Genomic DNA, 27,756 nt, shown 5'->3' on the forward strand with positions numbered 1-27,756 from the left:
CTAGCTTTCAATGCACAATAAAAGGATGTTAAAGTGACGTTAAAGGATGCCAAAGGATTAAAGATGTCAGTGATGCCAAAAGGGATGCTAAAGGATGTTGGGGATGACGCTGGGGGGGCGATAAAGGGATGTCAGTGACAAAGATGTTAAAGGATGTCAGGCGACGTTGGGGGTGACGCTGGGGGCGATGTCAGTGATGCTGTGCGATGTCAGTGATGCTGGGGGGGTGACGCTGGGGGCGGATGCTGAAGATGCTGGGGGTGATGCCGCAAAGTGATGTCAGTGACGCTGGGGCGATGTCAGTGACGCTGGGGGTGATGTCAGTGACGTTGGGGGATGCTGGGGGGCACGCTTAAAGCGATGCCAAAGGACACAAAGGATGCTGGGGGTGATGCCAAAGTGGATAAAGGATGCCAAAGGATGTCAGGCGACGCGTAAAATGATGTTAAAGGGATGGTTGGGGGTGATGCTGGGGTGATGTTAAAGGGATAAAGGATGCTAAAGGATGCTGGGGGCGATGTTGTAAAGGATGTTAAAGTGAATGTCAAAGATGCTGTGCGATGTCAGGGGCGACGTCAAAGATGTGCGACGCTAAAGATGCTGTGCGTGACGCTAAAGGACAAAAGACGTTAAAGTGATGTCAGTGATGTCAGTGATGTCAGGGGTGATGTCAGGGGGTGATGTTGTAAAGGGATGTTAAAGGGATGTCAGTGTGACGTTAAAGGATGTTAGGGGGTGATGCTGGGGTGATGTTAGGGTGATGCTGGGGGGGTGATGCTGGGGGTGATGCTGTGCGATGTCAGTGATGTCAGTGATGTCAAAGGACAAAGGATAAAGGATGTTAAAGGATGCTAAAGGATGCTCAAAGGATGCTTAAAAGGATGCTGGGGGCGATGTCAGTGATGTCAAAGGGATGCGGGGGAAGACGCTGGGGGGCAATGTCAAAGCGATGTCAAAAGGATGTTGTGCGACGTTGTGCGATGTCAGCGACAAAGATGCTAAAGGATGTTGGGGGGTGATGGCTAAAGGATGCTGGGGAAAGGATGCTGGGGGAAGGATGTCAGTGATGCTAGTGATGCTGGGGGTGATGTTGGGGTGATGTGGTTAAAGGATGTCAGGACGTTAAAGGATGTTGGGGGGGTGATGTTGGGGGTGATGTTGGGGGGGGGTGGGATGTTGGGGGGGGGTGATGTTAGGGATGTTGGGGGGATGTTGGGGGGGGTGATGTTGGGGGTGATGTTGGGGGGGGGGTGAGTTGTGGGCGATGTTGGGGGGTGATGTTGGGGTGGGGTGATGCTGGGGGTGGGGGGCGATGTTGGGGGGGATGTCGGATGTTAGTGATGTTGGGGGGATGTTAAAGGATGCTGGTTGGGGGTGTTTGGGTGATGTTGGGGGTGATTGGGGGTGATGTTGGGGTGTGATGTTGGGGGTGATTTTGGGATGCTGGGGTGATTTTAGACGTTGATGTCAAAGGATGCAGGGGATGTCAGGTGATGTTGGGGATGTTGGGGGTGCTGTTGGGGTGATGTTGGGGGTGATGTTGGGGGATGTTGGGGGTGGGGGTGATGTTGGGGGGTGATGTTGGGGGGTGATGTTGGGGGTGATGTTAGTGATGTTGGGGGTGGATGTTGGGGGTGATGTTGGGGGGGATGTTGGGGGGGATGTTGGGGGGTGATGTTGGGGGGTGATGTTAGTGATGTTGGGGGTGATGTTGGGGGTGATGTTGGTGGTGTAGATGGGTGTGGGTGGTGTTGAGGGCGTGTGTGGGTGGTGTTAGAGGCGGTGGGTGGGGTGGGTGGTAGGAGGGTGTGGTGGGTGGTGTTAGAGGGTGTGTGTGGGTGGTGTTGGAGGGCGTGTGTGGGTGGTGTTGGAGGGTGTGTGTGTGTGGTTGTTAGAGGGTGTGTGTGGGTGGTGTTGGAGGGTGTGTTTGTATGTGTGTGTGTAAGGTAGGGGTGTATGAGGTGTGGGTAATGTTGGCGTGTGTAGCAGTGTGGGTAATGTGAGCTGACTGTTAATGGCGGAAGCAAGCCTTTTTGAGGGTGAGGGTTGCGTGGTCAGTTCTACCCCCCACCCCCCCCCCAATCAAGCGTGGGTAATTGTGATAGTACAATGAACTTCTTACCATAATGATCCTTAATAAATTCTCTACACCACGTTTCCAATAAGATATCATAAGACGATATATTTTGAAATGATATAGTAAAGGGAAATCCAATCTTATATAAAAACAATGTTAGAAGTGTTGCCACCGGAGTCAGTAAAATCAATTCTACGCACTGTTGGCAAGTACTGGGTATGCACTGCCTCTTGAATCTATCTGAACCTGCTCCAGTGCTTGTCAAGTCTGGTCTGAAAGAGCTCACTCTCGGTGTCGTCACAACTCTCTAGCAGGTTGTTCGATGAGTTCACAACTCTCACTCCGAAAAGGTTTGCCGTCATGGTTTTCTGGACTTGCGGCTTCTTCAACCTTGAGCTGTGACCCCTTGTGGGGCGAGCTGTAGTTATTTATGCAAACACCACTGTACAATATTGTTCATACTGTAAACATAATAATATATACTACTGTATGTATTGTACTCACCAGCAGATCCTGTCACCTTTAGCCTAGAGTAGGCAAACACTTCACTCAGCTGATGGTAATACATAACTAATCACAGTCTTAATACTTGTGATGAAGGTTGGGTGGGAGATTATTGGGTCATGTTACAAACCTGAACTGATGCAGTGTCAGGTCACCAATTGTTTGGTGGGGGATTAGCGGGTATTATGACCTGAAGAAGTCTTGAATGACATTATTTTTTACCTATGAGGTATAAACATAGTACAGGTTGTACCTCTCTAGTCCGGCAACCTCGGGACCTGACCGGTGCCGGACCATGGAAATTGCGGGATCATGGAAATTCACTCTTTTCCTGGATAGATAGTGACTTGTGCTTATGCTTTGAAGCACTAGCACCACTTTCTCTGCATCATGGTCTCTTTGAAGACACATTCAAGGGTTAAATGTCGTATAGTAGCTTCTCAAATTTCGCGAGTTTTTAATTCAACGTATTTTATTGGAACACACACACAAAAAAAAATTTTGACGGCGGAAACTTGAATTTCGACGGGTCTGAATGGCCCGCCAACATGCAGACGACGTGCATAATCGTGTAAACAGCGTCATTTCTCTTATGTACAAAAGATTAATTATTGTTTGTTACAGAATGTCTTTTTTATTGAATTAATGTTTATGTGTGCAAAATGAGCAATACAATTCATTAATAATACGTAGAATATTAAAACACACGAGGAAATGACACAGCATTGTTTTCGTTGATTACAAAACCAGTGACTGACTGGTTCTACATATAAAACTGAAGAAAATAGGACTTTGGTTGTAGCTGAAATAAAATTAATATGGTTGTTTTAAGTAATGTTATTTAATGTTAATAAATGGAACAATAGAAGTAGCTAACGATAATGGTAAAGAAAAAAGAGAGATCGCGTATGTAAGTGCGCACACGTGAAAACATATCGTCATAACTTTACATAAGAATATGAAAGCAACACTTATTTACTGTTCATATATATTTTAATTAATGCTTCTGAATTTGTTTTTATTGAATTAATGTTTGTGTGCAAAATTAACAATACAATTTATTAATAATTAATACGTGGAATATTAAAACACACGAGAAGACGAGACGGCTGCCGGCATTGTTTATGCTAAAGCTTACACAACCAGTGACTGATTGGTTCTACATATAAAACTGAAGAAAATAAGACCCTGATTGTAGCTGTAGTAAAATTAATGTAAAAAAATTAATATGGTTGTTTGAAGTACCTGTAATGTTATTTAATGTTAATAAATGGAACATTATAAGTAGCTAACCATTAATGGTTAAAAAAAAGTGAGACTGCGCGTATGTAAGTGCGCACATGTGAAAACATATCGTCATTACTCTACATAAAAATATGAAAGCAACACTTATTTACTGCTCATATATATTGAATGGTTAAATGTTGTACTCTGTATAGACACGCAGAGAGAGAGAGAGAGAGAGCAGCTGAACTGCCGGATGTAAGCAAACCTTAATTTCCCACGGCTTTGTTGTTGTTATTTTTTAAGAGGATTAGCCCACCCGGGCATAGGTCACTGACCCACATTGGGGCCTGAGGGGCAAAAATTTAATACTCCTGTAATAATAATAATAATAATTCAGATAAGTAAAAAAAAAAAAAAAAACCCTGCCCATCTACCTATTGGACAAACTAAAATCGTTCCGGACCACGGGAGTTTCCGGACCACAGAATGCCGGACTAGAGAGGTACAACCTGTATTGAACTGTATTGTATATGAAGAGTACTGGTATTAATAAACACAGATTATTACAGTAATGAATCTATATTAATGAATTAAAAACAACTACAGGGGCTCCCCAACTTACAAACTGGTTAGGTTCCTGAGGTCTCTTCGTAAGTCCATTTGTTCGTAAGTCCAATATTACCCTTGTCAATACTGTCTACAGCATTGTAAAAAAAGTTTGTACAGACAGCTATACCCCAATAATACTCGACAGTATTTCTTACCAGCCTTAAACGGTATTTTAATGTATGAATAGCATGTACTATAGTAATTATAAATAAACACTCTCACCATGTTTAGCCTTTTCATTTTCAAAGAGACTTATGGCCTTCCGCTGAATTAAGTTAAGGCTTATAGGCATGCGGTGCTGATGCTGGTCTTCCAGCCACACACTCAAAAGTTTTTCCATCTCTTCGATCACTGAGCCTCTTTTCTTACTAATGATCGTGGAATGCATTGGCACTGAACCTTTCACATGTTGCATAATGCGCTCTTTGTCCTTCAAAATTGTCCCAACAGTCAAATGATTCATCCCATGAGCATTTGCTTGCTTATCATTTTCTCACCTCTTTCACAAAGCTTTATAATATCCACCTTAGTTTTCAACGTAATAGTGCGACGCTTCTTACTACCACCATCACCACTGGCATCACTCTTACGCTTCTGAGACATGTTGGGGTCAATAATATTTGTCAAAACCACAAATAACACCGTTAGGCAGCAGAGGAACACAACAACAACTATGGCGCTAGGGATACGGGGTGACGCTGAACAGCCAACGCCATCTATTGCGCGGCAGTTGAACTTACAACCTGGCGCGGTCTTCAAACAGGCAATTGGACATATGAAGAGGTTTGTTCGTATCTCTGAAAGTTCGTAACTTGAATGTTCTTAAGTAGGGGAGCTCCTGTAAACAATATCGTATCATGAATGAGGCAGAAAAGTAGACAAACAGTGAGGCAACCCATGGGGGGACGGGGGCTGGGGGGGTCACATTTACCCCCAATGGACCCTTCTCCCTTTGCCTCCCTATCTCACAGCATTTGTTATCATCTTTATTTGTGTTGAGATGAATTTGATTCCAAAATGATCCTCTATGAGATATTTACAATATAATATCCTTAAATGACAAGCCAATTAATGAGGTAAAAATAAGTAGTTTACTGTATATATGAAGGGTACTGGTATTAATAAGCACAACTTATTACAGTTTGTATCCCCAAGTTTCTATCTAAATAACTAAGCAAAGAATTTATTTGAAATACTCTGTAACATTCAATACCATAGTATCCTGACCACTGGGGCTAGCAAAACGGATTTTCCCTGTGAAAAAAACAACAACATAATTTTGAGCAACACATTACTGTACTCACTTTTTACTCAATGTACTATGCTAAAGGACTAAAAAAAATTATCTCTTGAGCAAATTATGAGATGTTTATACTCAAATTATTCGCTATCTTGCACGGATTCCAGCAATGTAAGTCATATTCTCTTAAGTCAAGTCTGTGGCATTTTATAAGAGAAAACTTTAAGCCTAAAACAAAATTCATCCCATTAATCATTACCACCATCATCTACCCCCCCCGTTGGCTGGGAGGTGGGGCCAGGAGGGGAGATTAACACATACTCAAGGATTATATGAGGCAGGGAGTTTTCGTTTTTTTTTTATAAAATATCACTGACTCCGTTTAGCAGAATATAACTTGCATTGCTGGAATCATTGCAAGATAGCGATTAATGTGAGTATAAACATCCCATAGTTTACAATAGATATAAAAATTTTAGTAATGAACTTTGTACATTTGAGTAAAGGTTGTGATAATTTATGCGGTTGCTCAGCAGTTGTGGTTGAAGTTGCGAAGCTTCGTGACATCACTAGGTCTCCATATGCCCTAGTTTATTCATTGATCAGTTGCCTAAGTGCAAATGTAGCCCAGTCAAGCCATCATGTATCAATTTTAAAATAGAAATTATAATGTAAAATGTTATAAGACAATGGTTTAGTAGTGCTGTTAATGGGTGTGCAGTGTAAGTGTCTTGGCATGTTACCTCACCACCTGACTCCTGAACAAACTCTTCACCAACTTCTTCAAACCCTACAATGTGCTTGGCAAGCTCAACAATATTTCTCTGAATGCTTGGCACACGCATGCATGCACACACGTACACACACACACGTACACACACACACACCTGCCGCACTCCATCACCATAAGCTGCATCCGTTTTATGGGTCACTGTTTCTGCCATCATAAAGGTTACCCTACACATTTTGAAAACAATTATGGGCTAGTGGAAATTTCTGTAGGCTAAAGGAAAGTTTTTAGACTCAACAGTCCTGCCAACACATGCATGTTTTCGCTTGCTCACCAGTTGGAATATTAGTCCGCCAATACAGTAATCGGTTCTAGGTCTTAAATTCGTTCCCATTTGAGTAAATATCAAGAAGGTTGTACTATTCAATAATTTTCCAAGTTTTATATTAAATTTTTTAGTAATTTTAACAATTATTTAACATAATTGGAGTACTGGAAACTAGTTTTTGCTGCGCCCAAAGGCGTCAGTTTGTATCTCTGGTCAGTGGAGGTAACATCTTGCTTGTGGCTCTCTTGAACATAAACTATTTTTACGTTTTTACAGTACAATTATTGGTCATTCTGAAATTTATTTTACATATTGATAATATATAGCGCAGTGCAGTGATGATTTAAAGAAAATAATCTTTATTTACAGCAATTAAACTTAAAATTTTAGTGTAGAAATTGAATCCATCATGGGTCCAAAGAAATCTAGAAAGGCGATTTCAATCCAGGTAAAACAGGAAATAATAAAGAAACATGAACAGGGCATTAGAACAAATGTGCTTAGTAAGGACTATGGCATGTCGGCATCAACTGTGTCGACAATTCTTGCACAAAAAAACAAGTTTAAGGAAGTGAAAGTGAGAGACAAATCTACCAGAGTGTTTAAAGGTAGATCCTTAATTGCAGAAACAGAGAGGTTGCTTCTCATTTGGATAAAGGAAAAACAAATGAAAGGTGATTCAATTTCGACAGAATTTATTTGTGAAAGAGCCAGGGAGATTTACGAACATTTGAAGGAAGAGCAACCTGTTTCTTCTGGCACAAAGTTCGAAGATTTTCGGGCAAGCAAGGACTGGTTTGAAATATTTAAGAAAAGAAGTGAAATTTTCAGTGTTATTAGGCATGGTGAGGCTGCCAGTGCAGATAAAGAAGGAGCAGCAAAATTTGTAGTGGACTTTAAAGAACTGGTGGAGGAAGAAAATTATCTTCCACAGCAAGTGTTCTATGTGGACGAAACTGGGCTGTTCTGGAAGAAAATGCCCAAAAGGACATTCATCATCAGAGATGAAGCCTCTTTACCTGGGCATAAACCCATGAAAGACTGTCTCACTCTATTGCTTGGTGCCAATGTTTCAGGGGATTTCCGACTGAAGCCTATGCTTGTCTACCACTCTGAGAACCCCAGGGTGTTCAAGCAACAAAAAGTGGTAAGAGGACAGCTTGGAGTTTATTGGAAGTCCAACCGTAAGGCATGGGTGACAAGACAGCTCTTTAATGAATGGGCTGTTGAGGTGTTTTGCCCTTCTGTCAAGAGCTACCCAACCACCAATAAACTCCCTTTAAAGGCTCTTCTCCTTATGGATAATGTCCCTGGTCATGACCCTGAACTTGCCAGCACTTTGGAGGCTCGATTTGACTTTGTCAAAGTGTTGCTTTTGCCTTCCAACACTACATCAATTATACAGCCAGTGGACCAGAATGTGACCAGCAACTTTAAGAAGCTGTACATGAAGAAAATGTTCAGGATGTGTCATCAAGCAACTTCCACTCGTCCTGATCTAACAATGGCACAGTTCTGGGAGACACAATTTAACATCCTGGAGGCTGTAAAATTGATTGTCTCATCATGGCGAGAAGTCTCCATTAGATCCCTCAATTCTGCATGGAAAGCACTGTGGCCATCAGCAGTCCATGATTTTGAGGGATTTGAGGAAGAAGCGGAGTTGGACAAGGAGATTGTGTCCATTGGTCAGTCAATGGGCCTCGAAGTGGAGGAGGATGATGTGGAAGAGCTTGTGATGTCTCATGAGCAGGAACTTACTCTTAAGACTTAAAGCAACTGGATGAGATGTTAGAAGCTGACAGTGGTGAGGAGGAAAGGGAAAGTAATGACCATATGTCTTCTTCAGATTTGAAGGATGTTGTTCACGACTGGGAGGAGTTCAGGAAACTTGCTTCAAGGCACCCAGATGTGGAAACAACAGAACCTATTTTGTGTAATGTTGAGGACAGAGTGGTCTCCTTCAAAAATCAGTTAATGATGAGGAGGAGAAATGGCCCACAAACAAAAATCGACAGTGTCTTCTCTAAGAGGCGGCGGGAGAAAGATGCTGCAGTACCTCCCAGCATTCCACTTCAAAAAGGAGAGAGGATTTTCCTACTGGAGAATCTGTCAGTCCAGAGGTTCCTGACATTTTCATGGAAGGTGACTCGCCTTCCAAGAAGCAGTAAAATGCTTCTCCTCCACCCCCACTTCCTTCTCTTCTCCCTTCTCCTCCTCCACCTCCCACTTCAAATTCACATCAGCATCATCATCCAGGAGCCTTCTACATACACACCTCAAAGTAAGTGTACTTTACTGCATTATTTTTTTACTTTATGTAATTTTCGGTGAGCTGGAACCAATTACCCGAAATCCCATTGAAACAATGGTTTCGGTTAACGAAATTTTCGGTTAACGAGCAACCTTCTGGAACGAATTGTGTTCGTTAACCGAGGGACCAATGTAAATCAACAATAATAAGATCACACAAGAGGAGATGGGACGCTATTGTTGTCAGTGTTTACACCCATAATATATTAGTTATCCACCTGAAACTGAAGAAAATAAGACCCTGGTTGTTGCTGTAGTAAAATTAATGTAAAAAAAATATGTGTTTTAATTCATATTATAAATGCACAGCAAAGGTAACCACTGAAGTTTAATAAAAAATTTAAATAATAGTGATACAGTAGTGGAATGGCAGTTTGTATACTTGCGCCCTCATGGAAACTGAGTCATTTATCTTAAGAATATGTACAAAAGATTCATTATTGTTTTACCGAATATGTATTTGATTGAATTAATCTTTATATATGCGAAATGAACGATGCAATTCATTAATAATACGTAGAATATTAAAACACACAAGAGGAGACGAGATGGCATTGTTTTCGTGAGTGTAAATTGAATTGGGTCCTAAATTAACCGGGTTTTAAATATGAATCGTGGTTAGTAGAACCATCGTTATCGGAGGCTTTCCTGTACTGTACTCTCTTCTTCACTCTACCAAACAGGGAGATACTACCGCCTGGGAAGATATTGGAAGCATAATGTGTTGTTTATTGGTAGACCCTGATGCCATATGTGACCAAGTCCCAGGTTGCTGATCTGACTTTCTGCCTCATTTACACACAATCGCAGTCTCATTTGTTTCTCTTACTTTGAGAACACAACAGACATACTGATATCGTTTCTCACTATTAATTTTTTTATTTTTATTTATGGTTCTTTATTATTACTATTATTATTATTATTATTATTATTATTATTATTATTATTATTATTATTAATATTATTATTATTATTAATATTATTATTATCAGTGTTATTGTTATTAATATTATTTTATTTTTATTTTTTTTTATTAAAATTTTTATTTACTATGAACTAATTATTATTATTATTATTGTTATTATTATTAAATTTTCGCCCCCCAGGCCCCGACGTGGGTCAGTGACCTGTGCCCGGGTGGGCTAATCCCCGTAAAAAAAAAAAATGCCCTCACTCTGTCAGTGCTATACTATCTTTTACTCTACAAATACTGTATTCTTCTTCATCCTACCAATGCTGTACTCTCTCCTACAACTCTCAATGTTGTACTCTCCCCTTCACTTTACCCATAAATAAACAGAAGAATCAATAATACAATGTAAATGAACTGTAGCTATACAAGAAAGTTAGCCTAAAAAACAGTTGAGAAAGTGATAATAAACAGAATACCTTTTGCTAATAAACTTGTGATCATTGACAGAACATTCTCCACACTTCCAGCCATTTTGGTCTCCATGGACATTTGAGTAAAGTTTTCATATCCAAGAAGACGTGCTTGTTCCCCCCTGTTATGAAAAAAAGAGAATGAGACTTCTACTATTAATAAATATCTTTGTTAAATGTCATTCTTTTAACAGTGTCACTGTAAAGTACATTCCATATTTTTGATGAAGTAGTTCTTACATCCATTTTCAGGCAGTTCCTAGGTTACTAACATCCGACTTACGAACAGTCTTTTATTTACCTGGTGACGTTATTTTTTACTTTCATTTACTGTATTTTGACATTCAATCTCTTCTTTTTTCTTAAATTAAGTAATTTTAGATGTATATAAAGACTTAGGCTATGATATACAGCTCGTCCCTGACTTATGACCTACTCGACTTACGACCACTCGCACTTACGACCTGCCTCGGTAGTACCAAAATTTTGTCAAATTACGTATTTTCAAGTCCCAACATCAGCACACAGAGAAAATTTTCGTTTGTAATTCACTTTAAAATGGCTGGCAAGCTTAAAAGTGAGAGTTTTGTGGTGCTGAGAAGAAAAAGAGACACCCATTTTAGATTTTCTATGTATTATTTAAGCATTTTCGAGTTACGACCATTTTGTCTTACGACCTGGATTTGGGTCCCTAACCCCGTCCTAAGTCAGGGAGGAGCTGTAGTGGGATTTTTAACTTTGTTCTGTAAGTACATTATGCACATAGCATGTGTTCCGACTTACGTACATTTTTTTTTACTTAAGAACGTCCCCAGGGATGTAACTCGTTAGTAACCCAGGGACTGCCTGTATGCATACAAGAGCAAAATTGAGAAATGACTCAGAAATCCCACTTTATAACCAAACCTGGATTAGACAATGCACATTGAACAAGGGTTCTCAACCTTTCTCTCCTCTTGTATTCTTTGAGTCCTTTCAGCATTGGTCCTATACCCACCTCAGAACATAATTGATTCAACATCAAGGAGCATAGTTCATTAAGCCGACTGGTTTTCTTGGAGATAATTTACCTGTCCATAGTTACTCGAATACATAAGAACTATTTGCATCCATTGTATTTCATGTGTATTGCCAAACTAATAGGAATTCTTACCTACTATCAAAAATAAGTTTTGCCCTTTTTAGGATATTATTATTATTATTATTATTATTATTATTATCAGTTATTATTATTACTGTTGTTATCGTTATTGTTATTATTGTTGTTGTTGGTGGCGGTGGCAGAGATGCTGACATTTGGCAGGGAATCATAGGGAGAAATGGACTGGGCAAGAGTAATCCCAATGGCCTACTCCTCCTCAGCAAGCATGCTGCATGTAACCTTACAATCATCAATACCTTGTTTAGGCAGGCCGATAAGTTCAAGAGATCGTGGCAACACCCACAATCCAAACACTGGCATTTGATTGACTACATTATTGTCAGAGAAAGAGATGGCGAGATGTCCTCATCACCCGAGCCATGCATGGCTCAGATCACTGCGACACTGATCATCGGATCTTCAGAGCCAAACTCTCACTTCACGTTACCTCAAAACAGCGAAGGCAGCAAGCTTCCAGAATACGTTTTAACACTAAGAGTCTGGAGGATCCAACAGTAGCACATGCTTTCAGAGAGCAGCTGAACATGGGCTGATAAACAACCCAGCAACAACCCAAATCCTAGTGCCGAATGGGATATTCTCGACACTGTCATGACAGAGACCCTTGGCGAGATTGAAAGAATACACCAGGACTAGTTTGATGGAAATGAACAGGATATCAATGTACTCTTCGATGATAAATGTGCTGCTTTAGCTGACTGGCAGAACAGCCCTCAGTCTCGAATCACAGCTGATATCTTCAGCAAGAAGAAAGTGGCGGCCCGGCGATAACTTCGCAATTTAAAGAATGAATGGTTTGAAAATAAAGCATGTTAAATGCAAAAACTTGCAGATTAACACAAAATGCGAGAATTTTTCAAGTCCACTGAAACATTTTATGGGCCAATCACTCACGGATCAGCCCCCCTCCACTCATCCTAAGGTAACTCCCTAATTAAAGACCATTCACTGCTCAATCTAAACACCTCAGCTATCCTCCATTTCTGGACAAAGTAACTACTGCCATCAAACAGCTGAAAAATAACAAAGCCTCAGGACCTGATGGAATCCCAGCCGAGATGTATAATGCAGGAGGACCTCTGCTTACCAGCCATCTCCACTCTCTCCTGGAGAAAATATGGGAAAAGGAGGAAGTCCCCCAATCACCGATGTGAACGTCCTGACTATCCAGCAGGTCCTCAGCATCCAGAACTGACCCACCTCAGCTATCCTCCATTTCTGGACAAAGTAACTACTGCCATTAAACAGCTGAAAAATAACAAAGCCTCAGGACCTGATGGAATCCCAGCCGAGATGTATAATGCAGGAGGACCTCTGCTTACCAGCCATCTCCACTCTCTCCTGGAGAAAATATGGGAAAAGGAGGAAATCCCCCAAGCCCTTACGATGCCTCCATCATTAATATTTGTAAGAACAAGGGAGACTGGTCAGACTGTGGCAATCACTGCGGGATTTTGCTGCTGTCCATATCTGGCAAGATTATTGCCCGAGTCATTCTAAACTGACTTCTTCCTGAGGAGGAAAACTTTCTCCCAGAATCTCACTGTGGCATTAGACCATCACATGGCACCACTGACATGATCTTTGCTGTCCGCCAGATACAAAAAAGTGCAGAGAGCAGCATCGTGACTTGTACATGGCCTAACCAAGGCCTTCGACTCAGTCAACAGGGAAGCCCTCTGGTGGATCCTCAGCCGTTTTGGCTGCCCACCCAAATTCATCGCCATCGTGAGGCAACTCCACGATGGCATGAAAGGCAGTGTCCTGCACAATGGCACCCACTCTGAGGTCTTCCCCATACAAACGGGGGTAAAACAAGGATGTGTACTGGCACCAACTCTTTTTCCATTTTCTTGGCTGCCTTCCTTACTCGTGCCAGTGTCAATTTAGCTGGCAGGGTGGACATCAAGTACTGTAATGGATGAAGGATCTTTTCAAAATCAGACAACTCCAGGCAGGAACAAAGGTGTCGGCAGTTTCCATTACTGAAATACAGTATGCAGACCTCACCCTTGTAACCGACACTGAACGCGACCTATAGGAAACCTTGAACACCTACACAGATGCATATGCACACTTCGGCCTTGAGGTGAATGTATGTAAGACTCGGATTCTCTTTCAGCCTGTCCCTGGTTCAGCCACATCTCCACCATCCATCCAGCTGTACGGTACTACCCTCTCTAATGTTCCCCACTTTCAGTATCTTGGCTCACACCTGTCCACCACCTCAGACATCGATGAAGAGATTCAACTTCGGATCAGATGTGCATCTCAAGCCTTTGTCAGACTCCATACCCGTGTTTTCACCTGTAGGGAGCTGAAATTATCTACAAAGTTGCACGTATATCGAGCAGTGGTCCTCCCCACCCTGCTATATGGCAGCTAAACATGGATCACATACAGGAGGCACCACAAGACACTTGAAAACTTTCACCAACGTAGTCTATGTTCCACCTTCCGAGTTCGCTGGGAAGACAAGAGAACAAATGCCAGTATTCTCACTGACACCAACTGTACGAGCATCGTACATGAACAACCAGGTTGGACTGGCCATGTTACCCGCAAGGACAACAGTAAACTGCCAAAGGAGCTACTTTACAGTCACCTAATGAATAATAAACGTTAAGCTGGATTATCGTCATACTCGATTCCAAGTGACAGCAAAGTAGTAGCAGTACGTGGTGGGGGTGGTGGTGTGGGCCAGGCCTACTTTAGGGAGCGCAATCTTGCGACTCCTGCCCTTGAGGCCAGCGTTAGAAGGCAAATTATTCTATGCACGCTGTCGCTGCCCACATATAAACAGACGCTCAGGTGCCTCTTACAATATTACACTCATGACAGCTCCCTGGCTCCAATAACTCTCCACATACTGGCAATAATACCTCATCTATTTTTGCCAAAGAACACACGCAGGGAGTAAGTACAAGGAAGATGTAGCTGCAACAAAGAGAAGACACGCTGTGGCAGAAAGGGACACTGGACAATCTCCTAAGAGAGGCAAGAACATTGCAGCAGAAACTAAAATTTACAGGAGACAGAAAGCAAGTCACAGAGGATGCTGCCAGAAAGTTTGGTAACAAGATGCCTGTTGGAAGAGTGTCCTTGGCGGTAAGATATCTTACAGAGGAATCCTCCGGTGGTGTTCTGCCAATAACAAGACCTTACAACAAATGAAGCAAAAGCATCCCCAAGCAAGTGCAGAGAAAGGCATCAAGTTCCTGGGCAACTATGTCCTTCCAAACTCTATCATGTTCGAGAAAATAACAGGAGGGATGGTGTGGAAAAAATCACTGAAAACACAAGGGGGTGCAGGCCCTTCACGCCTGGATGCAGACTGGTGGAAAAGCACACACAGCACTAACAAGTTTGGCGACGCTGCAAGTGATCTCTGCAATGCCACTGCCGGCCTTGCAATAAAGCTAGCAACCTCATGCTGCGATCACCTACAAGCCCTGATGGCCTGCTGCCTCATCCCCCATAACAAATATCCAAGATGTAGGCCTATAGGGGTGGGGAAAGTGCTGAGACGGATCATTAGAAAATGCATAATGGAGGTAGTCATTGATGATGACAGGGCAGCTAGAGGGAACCTGCAAGTATGTGGGCCGGGGGGTGAAGCTGCCATTCATGCCATGAGAAAGATAATTGAGCAGCGTAATTGTCAGGCAGTACTCTTCCAACGCATTCAACATAATCAACAACAAGGCTAAGATACACAAAATCAACATCATGTGTCCAAGTTTTGCAATGTATGTTGAAAACATCTACAGGATCCCATCAGACCTCTGTTGTATATAACAAGCTTCAAGCCCAAAGAGGAGAAACCACCCTACAGTTGACTGAGGGAATTAGGCAGGGGGATCCGGTTGCATTGACAATGAATGCAATAGGTCTATCCGTGCTCAACATACAATAAAATATGCAACAACCGAAGTCAAGCAATTGGCTTATGCTGATGATCTAACAGGAGCAGGAAAAGTGGAGGACAACAAAAAGTGGTGGGACCTGGTGACATCACGTGGTCCACAAATAGGGTACCACCCAAATACCAGTAAGTCCTTCCTCATTGTGAAGCCAGAATACCATTATCGGGCTATAGAGATGTTCGACGGAATTGAGGCCAAAATAACATAGGACGGCCAAAGACATCTAGGTGCGGTAATAGGCACGAACGATTTCAAGACAGAGTACGTAACGGGAAAGGTAAATGAGTGGGTGAAAGAAATTCAAGCTCTGTCGGAGATTGCTAAAACTGAGCCATGTGCAGCTTTTGTGGCACTCACGCATGGAATAAAGGATCACTGGAATTACCTGTTGTACACTATCCCTGATATCGGATCCCTCCTCCACCCTCTGGAAGATGCCATCAAGGTCACTTTTATCCCAACACTAGTGAAAAACCCTTATTTAACCTCAGCAGAAAGGTCGCTCCTTGCACTACCAATGAGACAGGGAAGAATGGGATTGACTAATCCAGAAGAGCTTGCTGCCACCAAATATCAGAACTCTGTCGGGCTCACAGCAACCCTCACTGAGCTCATAATAGCCCAGCATGCAGCAAGCCAGGTGGATACCAACGAATTAAACAAGATTCAATGTTCCATTACGACAGAACGGTTACGCACCCAAAGTTATAAACTTGAACACCTGATGTTGCAATTGTCAGTGAACTTGAAAAAAAAAAGTAGTTTTAGTGCAGGAGGTGGGCACCTCAAACTGACTAACAATGTTACCGATAAGGGCAAAAGGTTTCAGCCTTAAAAAAACAAGAATTTACTGATGCCATTGCTCTAAGGTATGGTTGGCCAGTAGAAGGTTTGCCCTCCCAATGCATGTGTGGCTCAACCTATGACATTAACCACGCCATGGTGTGTAACAAAGGAGGCTTTGTATGCATGAGGCATGACGAAGTAAGGGATCTCACAGCAAATATGTTGAAGGAAACCTGCCATGATGTCATGGTGGAACCGACCCTCCTTTCATTGGACGGTGAGAATCTCCACTACAGGACTTACAAACACATTCAATGAAGCCCGTGAGAATGTCGGCGCTCGAGGATTCTGGACGCGAGGACAACATACCTTCTTTGATATAAGGATTTTCGACCCCATGGCTGCATGTCACCGTAACCTAGTTCTTGATGCTACACACAAGAGGAATGAAAATTACAAGAACAGGACGTATGGGGAGAGAATTCAGAATGTGGATCAAGACAACTTCACTCCTCTGGTGTTCTCAACCTCTGGTGGGATGGGACCAAGTGCAAGATGTTTCTATGCAAGACTGGCCGAGGTGTTATCTGAACAGAAGCAGCAGCGCAGAAGCCAAGTTACAGCCGGGTTGAGATGTCAACTGCCCTTCTCTCTGCTTAGGTCTGCATTGCTTTGCCACAGGGGAACGAGATCGTCGACCCCAAAGCCAACATCATCATTATTAATGACTATGAGGCAACAGTTACTGAATGCCACATAGATATGTGGCTTAACTAACTCAACACATATAGGGTAGCTACTTTTGTATTTGGATATTTTAAAAAAGGCACCAGCAGCCTCCTCCATCTGATGTGATTTATCCTTGAGGTAAGAAATAAGTTATCTCCTATACATATTTTTAATTTATTAAACTAGGTCAAATATATTGATATATTTTATTTCATACGCTAGGTGATTATCACCCAGTATTATAGGGCACAAGTGACTACAGCAGTGGTCCCCAACCTTTTGTAGGCTCTGGGCCACATTCGTTATTGTAAATATAGTGGAGGGCGCCAGAACTTTGGATCAACAATTAAGAATAAAATAAAAATAAAATCATATCCAGTATTCAGTTATTTGCAGTTTTACACAAGTCTTACTGTTACCAGTTACATACTTTATACATTTACTCTTAGATCATGATAGCTCTCTCTCTGGGCCCGATCTGTGGTTAAAAAAAAAAAAACACACACACACATACTTTTCTAATAAACCCTTGCGAGTTCCATAATATGGTTCCACGGGCGCTGAACTACAGATTGGGGACTACTGGACTACAGAATACACCTGAAAGTCAGACTGGAAACTAGTCATACCTTGCAAACCAGACGGGTACACAAGGATAAAGTCTAGAACTGGAAAATTATTAATCCAAATTATTAGCTTTAATTTAAAATCCATTTAATATACAAACAGCTTTTCAACGTGGTACAGGTACTGGTCACGAAGGAATACAGCTCACAGTTATCACTAGCCAACCAAGCTGATCAACCTATATATTCCACTCACCCTTACAGATTTCTACTGGCCTCAGGGTAGCAGATGAGCTTTAATTTCGAACCCTGTATAAGGACTGTTCTTCATTTGTATATAAACTTAGAACGGGTCTTATTTTCAGGACCCAGTTGTATACCCTTTACTGTTCCCTCACCCCAGGTTGAGAACCCCTGATGTCGATATATATAATAGCTGAATGCTGAAGGAAACAGTTATTACTTAACATAAAACTGGAGAGGTGAACAGTGTCAGAGAAAGAAAGGCAAGTACAATAATGATTGGCTTCACTACTGCATTGAATGACAATCAGGACCAAGTACACAAGGAAAAATAAAGGCAAACTGGAGGGGAGCACAGGTATCCCTCATCTAACGTTAAATCAGTTAGGCAATAAATTTTTTTACACCCATTCTCAATTAACATTAGGTCAAAAAAGGGGAAAAACTGGGGATGAGGTGGCCTGTTGCCTCTGTTACATGTAAGGAAACTATGAGTTGTGAAAAATTCATCACAATTCTCTAATCTGCTTAAAAATAGAGATATACAGTCTCTCCTCGACTTACGACGGGGTTCCGTCCCGACGACCAGGTCGTAAGTCGAATTGGTCGTTAGTCGAAAAGGCGAAAATAATACATAGAAATTCTAAAATGGGTGTCTCTTTTTCTTCTCAGCACCACGAGAACTCTCACTTTTACGCTTGCCAGCCATCTTAAAGGGAATTACAAACGAAAATTTTGTCAGTACACTGCGCGATCACTAACGCCAGGACTCGAAAATACGTAATTTGAAAAATATTTTATACGACCACGGCGGTCATATGTCCTGATTGTAGTAAGTCGAGTATGTTGTAAGTCGAGTAGTACCTGTAATATAAAACTATAAAATATGAAAAATGAAGACCATGGGTGTGTGAAGTGAATGGGTTTGTAGAAGCAGTGGACTGTAACTGTGTCATGAGCCTAGCTGTGCTCCCTGACTCTCTCCCCCAATGTGACGTTATGACATACACACAAGGTGGCAGCAGCCACGCATCTCTGAGTAAGCTGGATGACTGTCCGGCTGAGCTGTGTCACATCGCCCAGAGGATGGTTTGAGTGTGGAAGGAGCGATTTTTTTTTACATAAAATATGTGCAATTATATTTTATGAAATGCTATGTACAAATTTTATAGGCTTATCATAGCAATTTTTGTTCATTTCTGACATATGTAATTTTAAATTTGTCTAAATTTGTCTCACTTGTGCTCACTAAATCATTTAACTCTGAACCATATTGTTTATATAGAAATTTGGTGTTAATAAATCAATTGCTGAACTTCGAAACTGTTTTTATCTAACTTGTTTACTATTATTATTATTATTATTATTAATTAATATTATTATTGAATACAGTAGTAAACTTATTATTTACCACCCTGCCGCTAGTTTAGTGATAATTTTGCTAATGTTAGGTTTTCCCGGAATGTAAACTTATCGTTAAACGAGGGATACATGTACAGGATTAGGGTATGAGTTGTACAAGTGTAAAAATGAAAGGGTTTAGTAAAATGAAAAGCAAGGCATAAAGGGGGTTAAAAGTATGAGACATTACTGCGGTATGATGGTGTAAAACATAAGAGATATAACAACACTATACATGGAGGGGTTTACAAAAAGCCAACTACTCTGTATAGTACAGTATAAGAGAAAACATGAGATAAAGACAAATACTGTACAGTATAACTGTATAGTAACTGGTCAACACATTACCTGAGAGACCTAATTTCTTCAATATGAATGCTGTTACTAAGGTCTTTGGATATGTGGTTTGAAGCCCTCATGTTACACGCCCGATAAGTATTACGACGCAGGTCAGTCAATGGGCAATGTTCCAAGAAACTGCTATACACGTGTGGCTGAAGTGTGATGACCCATGGACCCTGCTTATAACGAGACCTGGAAAAAAATGACATGATGACGGGTGAGAGGGTTCTTTTAACCCCTTCCTGGTTATTTTATTTCATTTTTAGGGGATTCAAACCACCCAGTTTTCCAAAAATTACAGAAATGAAATAATGCAGATATCAAGAGGAACATTAATCTCATAAGAGCAGGACCAGATCCAGATCTTAAATTTGACTGATGAAATCTTTCAGTTTTTGCAGTTGAGGCTCGCCCAGAATTTACTAAATCTATGGAATTTCTCCACCTCATTTTCCAATGCTCTATTTTTTATCAATAATTAACTAATTTAATTTGATAAATATATCTTTAGCCAGATATTTCAACCTGCTGTATATCTCTTCATAAATTAAAAAAAGGAGTAAAACTATATTCCTTTTGTTTTATAGATTAAAACAATACAGTACAGAAATATATCCGTTAGCCGGAATCCCCCAAGCCCGGAACTCTCTGATAGCAGGAATTGAAATTTGCTCGGAAAATCATTCCCAAACTTGGAATTTTCCAAAAATTTACGACTTTGAGAAAATTTTTTCCTAGGTTAAAAATCGAGAACATTTCTGAAATGTCTTGAATAGAGACGAAAGCTAACGTATTTTGGGGGAACATGACCAGACCTGACTCAACATCAGGTGGAGGTAAGGTGGGGGATTAGTGGTCTCATATTACTGACCTTCTGATGGAATGTCAGGTCACCCTTTCCTGGGTGGGGGATTAGTGGGTCTCATGGCCTGAAGATGTCTTGAATAAACACAGAAGCTAAAGTATTTTTAGGGAGATTGTGATAAGTATCAGTATAAATGAGCAAAGTTGTATCCCTTCAACATTACGTTATATAACATTTTAAAATATGGAGTGAGAAAGCAGAAAGGTTTGGGTGATTAGAGAGATGAAGGAGTGGTTAACATGTACCAGTGTTGCCAAGTGATAAGCTCTTCAACAGCTGATCTTTTAATTCACCTCCATGCAGTCACACAACAAGACCCTCACTGGATGAATGTTGTCTTAATTCCCGTGTGTGTGTGTGTGTGTGTGTGTGTGTGTGTGTGTGATAAATAATAATAATAATAAACGGTTTATTAATAGAGTTGCAGCCGGTGGCTCAAAATATACAAACTTACATGTGATTTAGACATAATAATATACATTCAATACATTTACAGGGCTGTACAGTACATAAATCAGGAGCTGTTTATTATTTTAACAATAAATTGGATGGTGCTATTCTTATATCTATCAGTGCGGGCACTTATGGGCTGAATTTTGTTGTAGTGGCTGACTGCACGAGGTGGGCGGGGGACTGCCGGTAGCTAACGAGGATGGTGCAGTAGTCCACTGCCAAACCCTGCTAGTGCGTGGTGGTGGTCACTAAGGGATGGCATTTCCAGGGTAAAGAGAGCGTTGTTGTAGCCGGAGTAGTCTGCGCCGAGCATGATTCTTCAGGCCCTCTTCTGTACCTTCTCTAGCTGACATTGTTGGGTAGAGTTGAGAGAAGACGACCAGGCTGGTGACACATACATTAATTTAGGTAGAATAAATATGTTGTAGATAGTCCTCAGCTCTGGCGTGGGTGCCCCAAGTGACCTGAGTCGTCGTAGCATGTAAAGTCGGTACAAGGCTGCCTTGATTGTGTTGTTTACATGGGCCTTCCAGTCCAGTTTGTGGTCTATAGTTACACCCAGGAGTTTGGCAGACTGCACTAACTAAAGAGGATGGGCACCCACTGTAACTGCTGGAGCTTGACGGGAGTGGTGGGGGTGTTGATGTGCATGACTACGGTTTTGGTGTGATTGATGGTGACCTTGTTCTCCGTAGTCCATGCCTGTAGCCTGTCCAGGGTGCCTTGTAGTGATGAGTAGTCCAGTCTCTCTCTCGTGTGTGTGTGTGTGTGTGTGTGTGTGTGTGTGTGTGTGTGTGTGTGTGTGTGTGTGTGTGTGTGTGTGTGTGTGTGTGTGTGTGTGTGTGTGTGTGTGTGTGTGTGTGTGTGTGTGTGTGTGTGTGTGTGTGTGTGTGTGTGTGTGTGTGTGTGTGTGTGTGTGTGTGTGTGTGTGTGTGTGTGTGTGTGTGTGTGTGTGTGTGTGTGTGTGTGTGTGTGTGTGTGTGTGTGTGTGTGTGTGTGTGTGTGTGTGTGTGTGTGTGTGTGTGTGTGTGTGTGTGTGTGTGTGTGTGTGTGTGTGTGTGTGTGTGTGTGTGTGTGTGTGTGTGTGTGTGTGTGTGTGTGTGTGTGTGTGTGTGTGTGTGTGTGTGTGTGTGTGTGTGTGTGTGTGTGTGTGTGTGTGTGTGTGTGTGTGTGTGTGTGTGTGTGTGTGTGTGTGTGTGTGTGTGTGTGTGTGTGTGTGTGTGTGTGTGTGTGTGTGTGTGTGTGTGTGTGTGTGTGTGTGTGTGTGTGTGTGTGTGTGTGTGTGTGTGTGTGTGTGTGTGTGTGTGTGTGTGTGTGTGTGTGTGTGTGTGTGTGTGTGTGTGTGTGTGTGTGTGTGTGTGTGTGTGTGTGTGTGTGTGTGTGTGTGTGTGTGTGTGTGTGTGTGTGTGTGTGTGTGTGTGTGTGTGTGTGTGTGTGTGTGTGTGTGTGTGTGTGTGTGTGTGTGTGTGTGTGTGTGTGTGTGTGTGTGTGTGTGTGTGTGTGTGTGTGTGTGTGTGTGTGTGTGTGTGTGTGTGTGTGTGTGTGTGTGTGTGTGTGTGTGTGTGTGTGTGTGTGTGTGTGTGTGTGTGTGTGTGTGTGTGTGTGTGTGTGTGTGTGTGTGTGTGTGTGTGTGTGTGTGTGTGTGTGTGTGTGTGTGTGTGTGTGTGAGGGGAGGGTGTGTGTGTATGTGTGTTAGTACTACACAGGGTGGTGAAATATGCCTAGTGTGGCAGCATTATGTTAATGTTAAGGTTCAAGCACTGCTTGCTCCCTCTCACTTTCAGCTGCCACCGCTGGCTAGCCCTTGTGGCGAACAGGAAAGCAACTTGCATAAGTCATCCCATGCCAGAACACAGCCTCTTCACCATCATGACTCCTGCTGTGCCTCCACGTGGCAACACACGGTAACTGGATGCCTCGTGGGCCCAGGCTAGATGAGCAGGGGATCTAGGAGTAGCAGTGGGCCCCAAAGGGATGGCGCACAGGATCACTGGCATGTGGACACGTCCTGGCACCTACCAACCACCGCCCCGCTGCCTTGCAGATTAACCTTGGCAGGTATAAGGCTGCTGGAGTAAACCCCGAACGAAAAGTCTGCGGTGGAGCCCCACATCAGGCAGACATGCTTACAGAACTCCAACAAGACCCCAACGGCAGTGTTAGCAGAAGAGGTGACCTCCATGGAAACCCAACATCTACACCGGCGGACGAAGCAATGCATGATGGACAGGCTACTAAGGCGAAACCCAACAAACTTGGCTATCAGCAGTCCATTGCAACTCTCCCTCTCCCCAGTCATTGCAACACTTGTACCACTGGATCAGGAAAAGGGAGAGCCAAGATGTGTGGTTGCAGCCTACGCTCCTGCCTCACCACATAAATCAACTAACACACAGCCATCACCCAGCTCATCATACCACTCATCATCACCAAACCCCTATACCCCCAAAAGTCCTATGGCAACGGGGACAGGCAGAGATGACTGCTGGGAGTCTCTAGTCACAACTCTGCACATGGGCGGCACAAATTAGATGGTCGTTTATGCACTTGGATCTAGGCAGCAGTGCAATCCCGTCCTGTCTGTGTGACTGAGCAGCCCTTACGAGGAGCTACTCTGCTCACCCCACAAGGGGAGGGGGTTAGAAAAGGTACCCTATACATAGCCTGCCTAAAAAAAAAAAAAAATAAAAAAAAAAACCTCACTGGGCATCCAAACCCAGTAAGGTCATCCTTATGCGGTCAAAAACACAATCAAAATCACAGATCCAAACAAAAACAAAACCATACAAATTCTTATGGTCGCTGCATGGAATGTCAGGACCCTTCTAGAAAATGGCACAAATGAGCATCCTGAAAGAAGAACTGCCCTTGTGGCAAAAGAGCTGACCAGGTATAACATCGACATAGCAGCCATCAGTGAGTCCCGGCTCCCAAATGAGGGCCAGCTCACAGAACGCAGGTCTGGCTACACCTTATTCTGGAAGGGTAAGCCTGTTGTGGAGAGATACCGCATTTATGGAGTTGGCTTTGCCATCTGCCAACGCATCCTACACAGGCTAACTGAAATGCCTATTGGGATCAACAAGCGCCTCACGAAGCTTTGGGTCCCACTGCATCACTCGCATCATGCCTTCTTCACCAGTGCATACGCCCGCAACACTGGATGCAGAGGATGACATCAAGGAGGCTTTTTATGCCGACCTCGACAGAGTGCTAACCTCTATCCCCAGAGAAGACAAGGTTGTGCTCCTTGGCAACTTCAATGCCAGAGTTGGTAGAGATGCTAACATTTGGCAGGGAACCATAGGGAGAAATGGACTAGGCAATTGTAATCCCAATGGCCAACTCCTCTGCAAGTGGGCTGCTCACAACCTCACTATCACCAATACCTTGCTTCGGCAGGCCGACAAGTTCAGGGATCCAAACACTGGCATCTCATTGACTACATCATTGTCAGATAAAGAAATTGCCTAGATGTCCTCATCACCTGTGCCATGCATGGCTCAGACCACTGTGACACTGATTGTCGACTTGTCAGACCAAGCTCTCACTTCAAGTTGCCCCATAACAGCAAAGGCAGCAAGCCTCCTGAAGAGGTTTTAATACTAAGCATCTGGAGGATCCAGCGGTAGCACGTGCTTTCAGAGAGCAACTCGAACATAGGCTTATAAACAACCCAACAGCAAACAACGTGAATCCAGTGCCGAATGGGATACTCTTAATACTGTTATGACAAAGACCTGCAGAGAGATCCTCGGCCAGTTCAAAAGAATACACCAGGACTGGTTTGTTGAAAATGATGCGGCAATCAAAGTACACATCGATGATAAACGTGCTGATTTTACTGACTGGCAGAACAACCCTCAGTCTCGGACCAAAGCTGATACCTTTCGCAAGAAGACAGCAGCCCAGCAGGAACTTCGCAATCAAAAGAACGGCTGGCTTAAAAATAAAGCATGCGAAGCACAAAAACTTGCAGATCAGCACAAGATGCACGAATTTTTAATTTCCATTAAAACATTTTATGGGCTAGTCACTAGTGGAACAGCCCCCCTCCACTCAACTGACTTTAACCACAAAATTAAAAATGCTGAAAGCCTCCTTCAGCACTGGAAAGAGCACTACCATTCATTGCTCAACCAAACACAAATGTGGATGTCCTGACTACCCAGCAGGTCCCTCAGCATCCAGAGCTGACCCACCTCAGTTATCCTCCATTCCTAGATGATGTAGTTACTGCCATCAAACAGATGAAAAATAATAAAGCCTCAGGGCCTGATGGAATCCCAGCCGAGGTGCATAAAGCAGGAGGACCTCTACTTACCAGCCGTCTCCACTCTCTCCTGGAGGATATATGGGAAAAGGAAGAAATCCCCTCAAGCTCTTAAAGATGCCTCCATTGTCAATATTTATAAGAACAAGGGGGACCGGTCATATTGTGGCAACTACCATGGGATCTCGCTGCTGTTCGTAGCTGGCAAGATTATAGGCAGTCCTCCGAAACAGACTTCTTCCTGAGGCAGAATCTCAATGGGATTTTAGACCATCACGTGGCACCATTGACATGATCCTTGCTGCCCGCCAGATACAGGAAAAGTGCAGACAAAAGCTTCGTGACCTGTGCATGGCTTTCATTGACCTAACCAAGGCCTTCGACTAGGTCAACAGGGAAGCCCTCTGGTGGACCCTCAGCCGTTTTGGCTGCCCACCAAAATTCATCACCATTGTAAGTCAACTCCACGATGGCATGAACGGCAGTATCCTGCACAACGACACCCAGTCAGAGTTCTTCCCCATTCAAACACGGGTTAAACAAGGGTGTGTACCGGCACCAACTCTCCTCTCTTTTCCATCTTCTTGGCTGCCTTCCCTACTCGTGCCAGTGCCAATTTAGCCAGCGGGGTGGACATAGAGGTCTTTTCAACATAAGACGACTCCAGGCAAGAACAAAGGTGTCAACAGCTTCCATTACTCAACTTCAGTATGGAGACGACCTCACCCTTGTTGCTCACACTGAAAGCAACCTACAGATCCTGAACACCTATGCAGACGCATATGCACACTTCGGCCTTGAGATGAATGTATGTAAGACTCAGATTCTCTTTTAACCTGCCCCTGGTTCAGACACACCTTCACCATCCATCCAGCTTAACGGTACTACACTCTCTAATACTGCCCACTTTCGGTATCTCGGCTCCCACCTGTCCACCACCGCAGATATCGATGAAGATATTCAGCATCGGATCAAATGTGCATCTCACGCCTTGGGCGGACTCAGAAATTGTGTCTTCAGCTGTAAAGAGCTGAAATTATCCACAAAGCTGCACGTATATCGAGCAGTGGTCCTGTCCACCCTACTACTGTATATGGCAGTGAGACATGGGTCACATACAGGAGGCACCTCAAGGCACTTGAAAACTTTCACCAATGTAGTCTGCGTTCCATCCTCTTAGTTCGCTGGGAAGACAAAAGAACAAATGCAAGATTCTTGCCGACACCAATTGTAGTAGCATCGAGGCTACCATTATCCATGAACAACTACGTTTGACTGTCCATGTTACCAGCATGGACAACAGTAGACTGCCAAAGCAGCTAATTTATAGTCACCTAACGAATAGTAAACGTAACGCTGGCGGGCAATTGAAAAGGTATAAGGATAGTCTTAACCCTTTGGCCCCGGGTGACGTTCCAGAACTTCCGCTTATTTTCCCGCCATTTTTTTTTTAATTATTTTTGGAAATGTTGATTTTTTTTTCTCGATTTAACCCCGCGTGGGGGGTACTGCCGGCAGCACCCTAACCCGGGGCTTAATGGTTAAGACAAACCTGAAAAGGTGCCAAATCGACCCCCTCACCTGGGAGTCGATTACTCCACGTTGTAACGCTTGGAGGAGCACCACACGGGAAGGTGTCAATATTTTCAAGTTAGCCCAACTGCAAACCGAGGCAGATAAGCGCCAACATCGGAAAGTCGCTGCCACCGCCCCTCCCACAGTAAATGGAGCCCTCCACATGTGCAACTTGTGTGGATAACGCTGTGGGTCCTGTATCAGGCTCTTTAGTCACCTCAAAACTCACTAACCTAGGTGACATCCCTAATAACCCGTATCATTTTACCATAGCAGGATGATCGTCACACTCAATTCCAAGTGACAGGAAAGTAGTAGTAGTAGTAGTATCAGACCTCTATATAATAAACAACAAGGCTCTAAGAGGTGATACCATCTTACAGTCAACCGAGGGAACAACACAAATAGGGTACCACCCAAATGCCAGCAAGTCCTTCCTCATCGTGAAGCCAGAACATTATGAACGGGTAATGGAGGCGTTTGGCGGAAGTGAGGTCAAAATAACAAAGGACGGCCAAAGACATCTAGGCACAGTAATTGGCACTACGGACTTCAAGACAGAGTACGTAGCGGGAAAGGTGAATGAGTGGGTTAGTAAAATCCAAGCTCTGTCTGAGATTGCTAACACAGAGCCACATGTGGCTTTTGCTGCATTCACCCATGAAGTCAAGCATTATTGGAACTACCTGATGCGTACTATCCCTGATATCGGACCCCTCCTCCACCCTCTGGAAGAAACTCTCAGTGTCAATTTCATTCCCAATTTAGTGAAACACCCCCTCTTAACCCCAGCAGAAAGATCACTTCTTGCACTTCCATCAAGATTGGGAGGTATGAGACTAACCAATCCAGAGGAGATTGCTGCCACCGAACATCAAAATTCACTTAAGCTCACAGCAGCCCTCACGGACCACATAATAGCCCAGAACGCAACAGGGGAGGTGGATACCAGTGAAGTAAACAAGTTTCGTAGGTCCATTACGGCAGAACGACAGCACTGCCAAAATGATAAGCTGCAGCAACT

The 27,756-nt window shown here is 43.1% G+C and overlaps 1 protein-coding gene across 1 annotated transcript in view; it reads right to left on the minus strand.

Moving 5' to 3' along the window:
* The window catches only part of LOC121869641 (probable cytosolic oligopeptidase A), a 196,242-nt gene that overhangs the window by 133,146 nt on the left and 35,340 nt on the right, over window positions 1-27,756 (minus strand). Inside the window, exons 6-7 of the mRNA XM_042371157.1 lie at window positions 19,573-19,758; window positions 10,418-10,533 (exon numbers count right to left, since the gene is read on the minus strand). Coding sequence (XP_042227091.1) covers window positions 10,418-10,533; window positions 19,573-19,758 — 302 coding nt within the window. The remainder of the gene's footprint in view (window positions 1-10,417; window positions 10,534-19,572; window positions 19,759-27,756) is intronic.

Source organism: Homarus americanus, unplaced genomic scaffold (genome assembly GCF_018991925.1).
Source record: "Homarus americanus isolate GMGI-L3 unplaced genomic scaffold, GMGI_Hamer_2.0 scaffold32583, whole genome shotgun sequence".
In the NCBI taxonomy this organism is placed as follows: Eukaryota; Metazoa; Arthropoda; class Malacostraca; order Decapoda; family Nephropidae; genus Homarus; species Homarus americanus.